Below are 11,152 nucleotides of genomic sequence, written 5' to 3'. Positions count from 1 at the left end.
CCTCATCGATACCACACAGACACAACAGCAGTCGCGGCGGCTCGTCGTGCCGAGAAATAAGCACACGAATTTCGGGGGAAAAAAGTGCGTTGTTGTTGTTGTTTCGCGCTTTCGGGAAAAAAAAAGTGTCGTGTTTCGGAATTGTTTCTCCAAATTGTCGCCTTTCTGCCAGCAGCAGCATCCTGCCTGGTCCAAGAATTCGTCCACTGCGCCCATGCCAGCGCACCGACGGAAACCGTAGCCGCGTACCGCCGTAGGAAATACGTGTGAGAAATCGCCTCCCTCGAGGTGATCCGAGTAGCCAATACCCTCAGCCTGGACCAGGTAGGTGAGAGCTAAAACGGGTCGAACGGGGGCTTTCCAGCGCAACAGCCACGATGACATTGAGTATGCAGTTTTTGGTGTGTTGCATCGTTGCAATGGCCCGTTGACCGACGGCTAATTACCGTGTAAAGTCATTGTGATGGTCCTGTGTGTTTATCTTTCGGCCGAGACTGTTGCGGTGTGAATATTCTAGACCTTTCGGACGGTGTTCTGCGACGGCAGTGGAACCACTTCTTCACATTTTAGTGACCACAAGACGCACCCCCCAGATGCAACAGTTTGTGATAGTTGCGTGAGAAAAGTGAGTGCAGAAAAGGTTTCGATTTTCCCTGTTTATCAGGCAGTCAACAATATTAATTTGCTACCTACGCGGGCGGCGTAGTTTCTAGGCGTTTTTGCTAATTTAAAGAGACGACCCTGAACCACTCCTCCCTCTCTCCCGCAAACATGGTTGAAGTTGTGAAGTGGCCTCGAAGGTGTTTATTAATTATACTTTCTCTCCCTTCTTCCGCTAGGTTGGCTTACGGGGGCACAGAAGGGCACACCAACACCACCACCACCACCGCTATGGCCATCTATTGCTGGGGCAATACGGCCCATGGCGAGCTCGGTCTCGGTGGGATCGAGGAGGAACAGGTAGGAAGAGACATCCAACGGGAACCCCGTCTCAAGTTGAGCTCTTATTGATTTGAATCGATTTTTCTCCTGCTGCTGCTGCTGCTGTCTATTTGCAGGTGATGGTACCACGCAAGATGGATTGGTCGCAGGCGGACGAGGTGGTCCGGGTGGAGTGCGGCACCAGCCACACACTGTTCCTCACGAAGGAGGGCAAGATGTACGCGTGCGGCAACAATGATCACGGTCAGCTGGGCCACGACCTCGACACGCTACCGAACAAAAGGCCACGTATGTCGAGATTTAGTATGTAACTATTCTACCGCCACAATTCATCCACTCTCTTCAGCTCTTTCCTGCTTGTGGGTTTTTTATTTATTTAGTTAAAAACAAAACACACATCCCGAGGGTGCGATGTTGGCATTACTCCTTGCTTTTTGTGTTCTCTCGCACCGTTAACAAATCGGTATTGGGATGTAGTAGATAGTGTGTGTTAATCACTCATTTCGTTCTCAACCAAACCACTGTTTGTTTTTGATTAATCAAACGCCATTTCACTCACAACTTCTTTCAGAGCGGTTAACATCGCTAGAAAATTACATCATCACGTGCATCAGCTGCGGTACGGCCCACTCGCTAGCGCTCACCAACTGGGGCCAGGTGTTTAGCTGGGGCTCGAACGCCGTCGGCCAGCTCGGCCACGATGCGGAGAACGGGCGGCAACCAACGCCGCGCATGATCAAAGCGATCGGGGCCAAGCACGTGGTGCAGATCGCGTCCGGCCAGTATCACTGCCTGGCGCTCACGAACAACGGCGAGCTGTACGCGTGGGGCTCGAACTCGTACGGCCAGCTGGGCATCGGGACGACGAGCGAAAAGGTGCCAATGCCTACGCTGATCCAATCGCTGGCCGGTGTGCCGATTGCATTTATTGCCTGCGGTGGCAATCATAGCTTTGCTGTATCCAAGTAAGCGCTGCTTGCTGTGTTGCTGGCGGCACCATATGCTGCTGCGTACGAATGCAAACGAATGACACCGTCGTTGTGACACTTTTTTACGTTGGTCTTTGCAGATCGGGTGCAATATTTGGCTGGGGTAAAAACACCTTCGGCCAACTGGGGCTGAACGATCTGAACTCGCGCTGCTACCCGACCCAGCTGCGGACGCTGCGCAGCCTCGGCGTGCGGTACATCAGCTGCGGGGACGATTTTTCCGTCTTTCTCACGAACGAAGGAGGCGTGTTTACGTGCGGTGCCGGTACGTTCGGCCAGCTCGGGCACGGTAGCTGCAGCAACGAGATCGTACCGCGGAAGGTGTTCGAGCTGATGGGCAGCAAGATTACGCAGATCGCCTGCGGGCGGCGGCACACGCTGGCGTTTGTACCGTCGCGCGGGAAAATCTACGGCTTTGGGCTGGGCGGCGTGGGGCAGCTCGGGATCGGCATGGTGGGCAACCACAGTACGCCACAGATCGTGCGTGGACCGTGGGTAGGTTGGATGAAGGGCGCCAAAAGGAACCGTGGACACTAAATGAACTCTTCCTTCCGGTTTGTCAGTTTAAAACAGATTTTCAAGCATCGGACTGTGATGAAACGCAAATAATCGTGAATCGCATATTTTCCGGCGGAGATCAGTGCTTCGTGTCGCTGCTGGGAGGCGACGAGTCGGCCGATTTCCGTGTTTATGAGTGAGTAGATGAACGAGTTTGCGGATTTTTTCCTTGTTTTTCAAACCTCATTTTCTCTCTCTCTCTCTTTCTTGGATAACAGTGACAGCACACAGATTCTCTCGCTCTCGCTGGAAATGGGCAAAGAGCTGGCCAAAATAGAGCCCGAACAGACGGTCGAGCTGGATGTGATATCGTCGGTGGAAACGATCTTCAAATCGCTCGCATGCCTGAACGGCTCCCTGCTCCTGCCAAACGACGCGCACCTGTGCTGCACCTCCAAGCATCCGGGCGTGGACATGGGTGCGGCCGAGGAAACGTTCGACCAGATACGCAAGATCGAGCGGGAATCGATCCGCCAGCTGATACGCGACTCGATCGAGTCCGACCTGCTCGGTGCCTTAACCGCTTCCCCTGCCGACGTGGAGACGCTGCGCATCTACCTGCTGCTGCCGCTCTACCACGAGTTCATCAACCCGAAGCACTACCAGAAGCTGCACGCGCCCTTCAGCAAGGCGGTGCTGCAGCTCGCCAAGAACGCGTATGAGATCGTGGTCGGCTGGTGGGCCAACCAGTCGCGCGAGTACTTCGAACGGATGGTGGAAAACTGTAAAAGCGTCGTGCTGTACATCATCAACTTTAAGTTCCCGCGCGTAGAGAGCCCGGCCGGGGCGGAGAAACCGCACCAGCAGGAGCTGCGGTACGATCCGCACCTGGCCGCCATGCTGGACATGCTGGCGGTACTGTACTGGATCAACCACCAGAAGCGCACCCAGAAGCTGCCGTACGAGCAGTTCCACATCAACGAGATCGACGATCTGATCGACATCCGGCAGGACTACTTCCGCTGGACCACCGACGCCAAAGGGGTCACGTTTTCGCTCTGCAACTATCCGTTCGTGTTCAATGCGTCCGCCAAGATGCTGCTGCTGCAAACCGACCAAGCGATGCAGATGTACCAGGCGATGCAGAGCGCCGCGACGGCCAGCTGGCTGTCGATGCTGTACTCGCCCGCCGCCAATTCCGCCGCCTGCCAGTACATCGTGCTGAACGTGACGCGGGAAAACATCGTGCAGGACACGATCCGGGAGCTGTCGCACTACGCGGCGAGCGATCTGAAGAAGCCGATCAAGATCAAGTTCTGCGGGGAGGAGGCGGAAGACGCGGGCGGCGTGCGGAAGGAGTTCTTCATGCTGCTGCTGCGGGACATTCTCGATCCGAAGTACGGGATGTTTAAGTCGTTCGAGGAATCGAACGCGATCTGGTTTACGGAGGATTACTTCGACAGTGATGATAGCATGTTCGCGCTGATCGGCATACTGTGCGGGCTGGCGATCTACAACTTTACGATCATTGCGCTCCCATTTCCGCTCGCGCTGTACAAGAAGCTGCTGGGGGAGGAGGTCGATATGAAGGATCTGCAGGATTTGGCCCCGACGGTGGCACGATCGATGCAAAGCATACTGGACTACGAGGGCGGCGATCTGGAGGAGGTGTTCGATCTGTGCTTTACCACGACGCGGGACTACTTTGGTGAGATACAGACCATTCCGTTGAAACCGAACGGGGAAAACATTCGACTGACGCAGGGAAACAAGTGAGTGTTGTGCAGTGGGCCGCATGGGTGGGGGGGGGGGATAGTGGTGGGAGCTCGGAATCGGAACCTACTCGATTCCGATTCCGATGCTGGAATCGATTCGGATTCCGGAGCCGATTCCAGAGTTGATTCCAGAATCGGATTTGGATCCGGAATTAGAATAGGCTCCGGAGCTGATTCCGATTCCGAAGCTGTTTCCGATACCGGAGTCGACTCCGAATCCGGAATCGATTCCGGAATCAGGTTCGGCACCGGAATCCAAAATCGGATCCGGAATCAGAATCGGCTCCGGAATCAGAATCGACCCGGGAATCCCAATTTGCTCCGGAAACGCTGAGAGTTGGAATTAGCTCCGGAATGGGAATCAGTTCTTTAATTGACGTAAGAAGTTTCAGAAGCGAAATCAATCCGGAAATCTCTATGAGAATGGCTGGTTTACAAGTAAATTTGGATTCTTTGCGGCTATCAATACGGACCCAAATGCCTATTCTTATGGAGATACCGAATCCGGACCTATTCCGATTTAGAAACCGATTCTGATTCCGAAGCCGATTCCGATTCCGAAGCTGCTTCACGTTCCGGTACCGCTTGCGATTCCGGACACAAATCCGGATCGAATTCCGATTTCAGAGCCAAATCCGAATCCGGAATCGGTTTCAGAGAACTTTGGAACTACCCGGAACCGATTCCGACGAAAACTTAATTCTTCCCATCGCTAGTGGGGAAATTAATGATTGTGATTTGTGACTAAATTTGTGTTTTTTTTGTTTGTTTTCAAACCCGTGTTTTAGACAAGAGTTTGTAAATCTGTACATTGACTACGTGTTCAACAAAGCGGTTGAAAAATCGTTCCGACAGTTTCACGCCGGCTTTATGCGTGTCTGTGGCGGGCGCGTAATGAAGCTGTTCAAGGCGCACGAGCTTATGTCGGTGGTGGTCGGCAACGAGGAGTACGACTGGAACGTGCTGGAGGAGAACGCGGAATACAAGAACGGTTACACGTGCGGTGATCAGACGGTAAGCGAGGGGTGGGGGGGGGGGGTCCCAGTTTTCTATTACAAACTCCCGGCCTACTGCTGTTGTTCTTTGCATTGCAGATACGATGGTTCTGGGAGGTGTTTCACGAGCTACCGCTGGAGGAGAAGAAAAAGTTTCTGCTCTTTCTTACCGGCTGCGATCGTATCCCGATCATGGGTATGAAAGCGATCAAGGTAAGCGTTGATGCTGCTGCTTCTGCTGTTGCTTTGTGTACTTGTCCATTCAACCGTTTTTCAACCGTGTTTTCGTACGCAGATATTCATTCAACCGACACCGGACGACAAATTTCTACCGGTGGCGCACACCTGCTTCAATCTGCTCGATCTACCTCAGTACCAAACGAAGGAGAAGCTCAAGTACAAACTACTACAGGCAATCCAACAGACTCAGGGTTTTAGCTTGGTGTGAAAATGGTACAGCGGCGTCCTTCTCCCTCCCTCCATCTTCATAACTCTCTTTCTCGCTTTGTTTCTCTCTGGAACTCCTTGTTTTAGTGTATTTCCCCGGTGCACGAAGACCCCAGAGATCGTTCGGGTTTGTTTGTTTTTTTTTTATTTAACTATGCTATGTGATGTTTTTGATAATGGAAGATTACGCAAAGCTCCGAGATCAAACCTCTCTCGTGTTACCGGTGTTCTTTTTTTACCTTTCTTCCTTTCAATTAGTGCCCTTTTCTTTCGTTCTTTCGGGTTGAATGTGACAAAAAACAGCAAAATGTGTTCTCAAATGATGGACTTGCCTAATTGACGCGCCGCGAGCACCGGTGTGTTGCCATCAGTTGTGTGTTGTTTGGTGCTGTTGCGTAGTTGCTGATCGAATCGAAACGTACGTACGGCAATAAATGAAGGAAAGCAATAGTAACAATTTACTGCCTCTTTTTTGTGACTTGCTTGGCATCGGGGTGTAGGGTTAAAACGTATATTTAATCTTTTTGTTCTGTTTTTTTGGTACACAATTGCCTTCTGCTCCTCCTCCTCCTCCTCCTCCGCCTATGGCCTTGTAAACGATGCGTGCAAACGGTGCAAGCGCGCACACAAATAGAAGAGAGGATCATAAAAAAAAAATAGCGAAGAAGCTGCTCTAAGAATAACGTGATGCGCGTGTAATGCCACTACAAGTTGTGCTCTCGGACGCCTGGCACGGGGACTACTGTGGGATGCGGTCCCGCAGGTAGGACATGATCGATTCCGTCCCCTTTTCCAATATTTGATGGCGCGGCTGCCGGAAACTGTTGCCAATCAGCTCCAGCGTACTGGGACAGTGAAAGAAAGTGTAAGCAAATACACCAACAAGGTCTGAATAGTGGCACTTACGTGATGTTCTTCAGCGTTCCCAGTACCGGTGGTACGTGCTTGATGTTATTATTTGCCAGATCCAGCGTGGCAAGGCGCTTCAGCGCACCGAGCCCGCTCTCCGTTGCGTCTATCTCCTCGATCTGATTACCGCTGGCAAGCAATATTTCCAGCCCGCGCAGCTCGTACACACAGTCCGGGATGCGCTTGAGCTGGTTGCTGATAACGTTAAGCTCGCGCAGCGTAACCAGCAGGCCCACCACCTCCGGCAGATCGGTCATCTGGTTGTTCGAAAGGTTAAGGTAGCTAATTTTGTCAAACTGCGAGAAAAAGGCCGGCACAGTCTGCAGCAAATTGAAGCTCACGTTCAGCTCCGTTAGCAGAGACGATAAATGCGTGATGCTGAAAGGAGGAATGGTCTGAATTATGGTCTGCTTCTATGCCGTCTCGATCGCGCTGCCACCACCTTACCCCGACGGTACGGCCGTCAGCTTGTTCTTGCTGATGTCCACATTGTACACGCACGCTTCGAGCGCATCGAGAAACACCGCCTCCGGTATGTCGACCAGCGCTTTGGAGCACACGATCAGCGCACGGCCCTTCCGCATCTGGTACACATCCGGGAAGGTGCTCTCCGTGAAGAGGGAATTTTTCACCACCGCTGTCGACGCTGACGCCGCCGCCCTCGCAACTCCCTTCTGTCCCCCATCCGGCTTGCCCGTGCCGTCCCGCTCGCGCAGCGTTTTCAGTATGCGCTGCGTGCCGCACTGTATAATGTCGCGCCGGATCGACCGGATCGGGTTGCCCTCCACCTGCAGGCTCACCAGATGGGCCAGCGTCGACAGGCAGGAGGGCAAGCTGCTGATCGTGTTGTTCGACAGGTCGAGCCGCGTCAGGCTAGCGAGCAGCGCGATCTCGTCCGGCAGCTTCTCGATCTTGTTGTCGCGCAGATCGAGCACCTTGAGCTGGGGCAAGTTTTCGCAAAAATCGCCCGGCAGCGTTTTGATGTAGTTGTTCGAAATGTGCAGCTCCTTCAGCGCCTCGCAGCCGGTAAAGTCGGGCAGCTCGTCGATGTCGTTGTGCTGCACGTAGAAACACTCCAGCCGGCGCAGCTCACCCATCACCGGGGGCAGCTTCTTTAGGTCGTTCTTGGCAAGATCGAGCTTTTGCAGTTCTGGGCCGCCGAGGAAGGGGTTTCATTTTAGACGAAATATATGGTGCTTTATCTAGCTTACTTACTGCGCAAATTGACGATATCGTTCGGTAGCTCCGTTAGGTGATTATTGCTCAGCGTTAGTTGCTGCAACCGGACCAAAAACCCAACGCCACCCGGCAAAGCGTTAATGCTGTTGAACGAAACATCCTACAGCCAGGAGCAGGAGGATTAGCAATTACAGTTTACAAGCATTTGAATTGCCAACTAGTCTACCAAACCAGCTACCAATCTTACCAACGTTTCAAGCATGATTAGATCGCTGATGTTTGGGTTCATCTCCGCAAACTCATTGTGCGACAGGTTGAGGTGCTTCAGCTCCTTCAGCTGAAAGAAGCTCTCCGGCAGCTCGGTCAGCTTGTTGCGGGCGACGCTGAACTTCGTTAGCTTCGTTAGGGCGCCGATCCCGGCCGGCAGACTTGTTAGTGCATTATCTTGTAGCTTTTTTTTTTGTTGGATAATTTTTTAATTACGAAGAAGTTATTATTACACCTGTTTCCATCTACGTTCGAATCTAGTGCCGTTTGCATCGAATCGCAAACCGCCTGCTTCGAATCGCATGCCACTACGATCGAATGCGTGCATCCACAGTTGAATCGCGTGCCAGTACGGTTGAATCGCGTTCCACTATGGTCGAATCATATGCCACTACGATCGAATCGTGATCGAATGGTAGCGGTACCATTGCATTTCTGAAAGGTAGGGCATAGAAAACTGTTTGTTTGCGTTTGAAAGCTGCTTCTTTCTTCGCCAATGGCAATTCGTTTGTAAAATTTTAATAAAAGGTAATTTTCACTGATTACACGTAAAATCCTTGATATCAACGAATATCGTGGTCCCTTGTTGATGGTAAAATCCTTGTTTTCAACTAATATTCTGTGTTCGTTGTTGATGGTAAAATCCATGGTTTCAACCAATATTCGTGGGGTTAGCCTATAATCAGAGAATAATTCCCTTTTATTAGTATTTTACAAACGAAATGCCGTCGGCGAAGAAAGAAACAGCTTTCAAACGTAAACAAACAGTTTACTATGCTCTTGCTTTCAGAAATCCAATGGTAGCGGCACACGATTCGATCGTAGTGGCATATGATTCGACCATAGTGGAACGCTATTCGACCGTAGTGGAACGTGATTCAACCATGGTTGCACGCATTCGATCGTAGTGGCATGCGATTCGAAGCAGGCAGTTTGTGATTCGAACGTAGCTGGAAACAGGTGTATGTTAATTGTTTGGTTAAAGGCGGTTATTGGGAAGGAAGTAATCCTCGCTTACATTCAGCACAGTAAGATCGACGAGATTCTGTATGTTTTCGCTGATCGTAGTAAGCGTGTTGGAGCTCAGATCGAGCGACGTTAGCGACCGTTGGTTCCACCAGCTTTCCTCATCGTTGGTGCGCTCCAGATCGTACCGTACCTCCTTCTCGTTTTCGTCCGAATCGCTCAAATTCCACACCTTTTCGGGCACTAAGAGCATGTGAAAAGAGTAAAACGATTTTTTATGAAAATTCATCACTAAAACATGATTGTGTAAACGGGAAACCCCCAACCCCAAACACTGTGTTGTTGCTTCACTGCGTTACCGCGTATTTTCCTATATCTCCGCTTAGGATAAGGAATGTGCGTTCTGGTTCGTCTCATTGCCACCGAGCGCACCGAGGCTGGTTGTGTACTAACTTGTGTAGGCGGCTGGTCTCTCTCTCTCTGCTATCGATCGGCAACAAAGGCGAAGTCCCGGTCCCGGTCCTTTCAAACGGAACAAATGAATTAAACGCCGTCAATCAATAATCGTTTTCCGCGAAGGATATACTACTGCTGCAACCAAGACCAAGACCGACGCGGCTACTTCGATTCCCTTCCGATGGTGCCCGTGGACTGGTGCTGGTTGGACCCAGCGGGTGTTGCTTCAACCGCCCCAGAGTGCTGATGTTCGCCCCCTCGGGATCAATGAATCGTAACATCATAATCATGGCACGGGATTGTCGCCGATCTTCAAAAATAGGGCAGCTGCCGCTCTCGTCCCTGAAAAGCGATCCGATTTCCGATCCGATATGAAACCAATATTCCAATATTGAATGGCGCCAGAATGTAAATCACGGCCAAGCGCTCTCGACCGGAACGTAAGTGGTTTCGGTCGGTGCACGCGCTTGGGTGGAGGTTGAATTTTGTCATCGATCGCTTCACTCTCCTTCGATGATGCAACCGTAACGCAGACGCTTCGACGAATGCCATGCAATGGTTGCATTGCAGCAGTGGCCTGTGCTGTTATTTAACCTTGGTGTGCTGTTTGGCAATGGTGTATGCCCCACCAGCTCGCTTGTGGCCACTTACCCGTTGCTAGTCCTTTCCCGGACAGATTCAGCACGCCGCTCTTTAACGCTTGCTTGATGCGAGCGCGCGTAAGTATCTGGTTGTCTTCCTGCTTGTCCTGAAAGTGAAACACGGGATTTAGCTCCTGCTGCCGGATCCGGCTCCGGACGGGGATCTGTCGGTGGGCCTTCATCGTTCGGCTGATTTTTTTCCTTTGCACCACCACCTCGCAGCAGCACAAGTAGGCGATTATCGCGTTTTCAGTGGCTTGCAGCCCGCCTGCCCACAACTCTGTGCAAGGTGTGAAAGAAGACCCTTCTCGCCCGCTCTCCCCCTCTTTCTTCTTGGGGAAAACAACGAACGGAAAAACCACAACAAAACGCAAGCCAAAACAAATGCCTACGCACACACCGCCAAACCACGCAGGGCAAGGCGAGGATTTTGTAGTTCGAAAATAGCTGCATCTCGCTCATTTTCTCTAGCCGTCCTTTACTCGCTTACAGTGCACGTTTCGAGAATGAGTTTTTGTGTCCCCCTCTCCCATTTCGCTTCAAGCACTTCGTCCACCTTTGTCCATATGCTTTCTCGCTCGGTTTGTCGTGCCGTCTCTTTCGCTCATGTATAAGCGTGAAAAAACGTAAACAAACTCAGCGGTGATGTGAATTAGAAATGCACAATTTTGTTGATAATTTGCATTGGAATTGGCTACAGTTTGGTGCAAGGTAATTTTTATCCGATAACTGTATGGCTCGTAAATTTTTTTTTATTCAGGAGTAACGGTCCAAAAAGGCCGTATTGTTTAGCGGACAAAAATCGCTCAGAAAATGATATTGTTACCGGAAATGCAAAGCATGGCAGTGTTGCCTGTTGTCTTGGAAGAGCGAAAAGAATAACAGGCTGAAGTAGGAAAATCTTCCGGAACCTATTATATGTATTGAAATATCACATATTATTTTATATATGGAATGGAGTATGATGATCATGCATGAAACATGTTCAATTTTTTTTCTTATTTGAGTTCCACCTACACCTACGCTTGTTTGATATAGCTTCGTAACCATCAAACGGCATCAAATGAAGACTGTACATAAAAGTCACC

At 51.0% G+C, this 11,152-nt stretch overlaps 2 protein-coding genes across 9 annotated transcripts; one reads left to right on the top strand and one right to left on the bottom strand.

Annotated features, from left to right (window-relative positions):
• LOC1270105 (probable E3 ubiquitin-protein ligase HERC4) lies at window positions 1–6,103 on the top strand. Of its 6 annotated transcripts, XM_061649056.1 has the most exons (11): window positions 10–324; window positions 840–960; window positions 1,059–1,245; window positions 1,514–1,907; window positions 2,012–2,426; window positions 2,495–2,625; window positions 2,708–4,201; window positions 4,993–5,218; window positions 5,299–5,412; window positions 5,495–5,652; window positions 5,734–6,103. In XM_061649056.1, the coding sequence occupies exons 2-10, from the start codon at window positions 892–894 to the stop codon at window positions 5,645–5,647; spliced, it is 3,183 nt and encodes a 1,060-aa protein (XP_061505040.1). In that variant the 5' UTR covers window positions 10–324; window positions 840–891; the 3' UTR covers window positions 5,648–5,652; window positions 5,734–6,103. The 6 variants fall into 6 exon arrangements, with proteins under 6 accessions (XP_308776.5, XP_061505040.1, XP_061505038.1 ...); XM_308776.5 differs by having other exon boundaries at window positions 1–324; window positions 1,059–1,230; window positions 5,495–6,103; XM_061649054.1 differs by having other exon boundaries at window positions 5,495–6,103.
• Window positions 6,104–6,143: 40 nt separating this feature from the next.
• LOC1270106 (leucine-rich repeat-containing protein 40) lies at window positions 6,144–10,498 on the bottom strand. Of its 3 annotated transcripts, none has more exons than XM_308777.5 (7): window positions 10,075–10,498; window positions 9,020–9,210; window positions 7,982–8,185; window positions 7,771–7,894; window positions 7,003–7,705; window positions 6,553–6,933; window positions 6,144–6,491 (listed from the first exon to the last, which is right to left on the bottom strand). In XM_308777.5, the coding sequence occupies exons 1-7, from the start codon at window positions 10,244–10,246 to the stop codon at window positions 6,386–6,388; spliced, it is 1,881 nt and encodes a 626-aa protein (XP_308777.4). In that variant the 5' UTR covers window positions 10,247–10,498; the 3' UTR covers window positions 6,144–6,385. The 3 variants fall into 3 exon arrangements, with proteins under 3 accessions (XP_308777.4, XP_061505050.1, XP_061505049.1); XM_061649066.1 differs by having other exon boundaries at window positions 9,421–10,481; XM_061649065.1 differs by lacking the exon at window positions 10,075–10,498 and adding an exon at window positions 9,327–9,998.
• Between the last annotated feature and the right edge of the window lie 654 nt (window positions 10,499–11,152).

Source organism: Anopheles gambiae, chromosome 2, assembly GCF_943734735.2.
Source record: "Anopheles gambiae chromosome 2, idAnoGambNW_F1_1, whole genome shotgun sequence".
NCBI lineage: Eukaryota > Metazoa > Arthropoda > Insecta > Diptera > Culicidae > Anopheles > Anopheles gambiae.
The sequence above is the reverse complement of the archived record's forward strand: the minus strand, read 5'-3'. Positions and strand labels throughout refer to the sequence as shown.

What these genes read in the sequence shown, in the direction of transcription:
- LOC1270105 (XM_061649056.1), top strand. Translation starts at nt 892, where the DNA reads ATGGCCATCTATTGCTGGGGCAATACGGCCCATGGCGAGCTCGGTCTC. An exon ending in CATAGCTTTGCTGTATCCAA is followed by an intron (nt 1,908 to 2,011) that starts GTAAGCGCTGCT and finishes TGGTCTTTGCAG; the next exon opens with ATCGGGTGCAATATTTGGCT. An exon ending in CGACTGACGCAGGGAAACAA is followed by an intron (nt 4,202 to 4,992) that starts GTGAGTGTTGTG and finishes CCCGTGTTTTAG; the next exon opens with ACAAGAGTTTGTAAATCTGT.
- LOC1270106 (XM_308777.5), bottom strand. Translation starts at nt 10,246, where the DNA reads ATGAAGGCCCACCGACAGATCCCCGTCCGGAGCCGGATCCGGCAGCAG. An exon ending in TCGATCTTACTGTGCTGAAT is followed by an intron (nt 8,186 to 9,019) that starts GTAAGCGAGGAT and finishes CAAAAAAAAAAG; the next exon opens with CTACAAGATAATGCACTAAC. An exon ending in TAATCATGCTTGAAACGTTG is followed by an intron (nt 7,895 to 7,981) that starts GTAAGATTGGTA and finishes TCCTGGCTGTAG; the next exon opens with GATGTTTCGTTCAACAGCAT.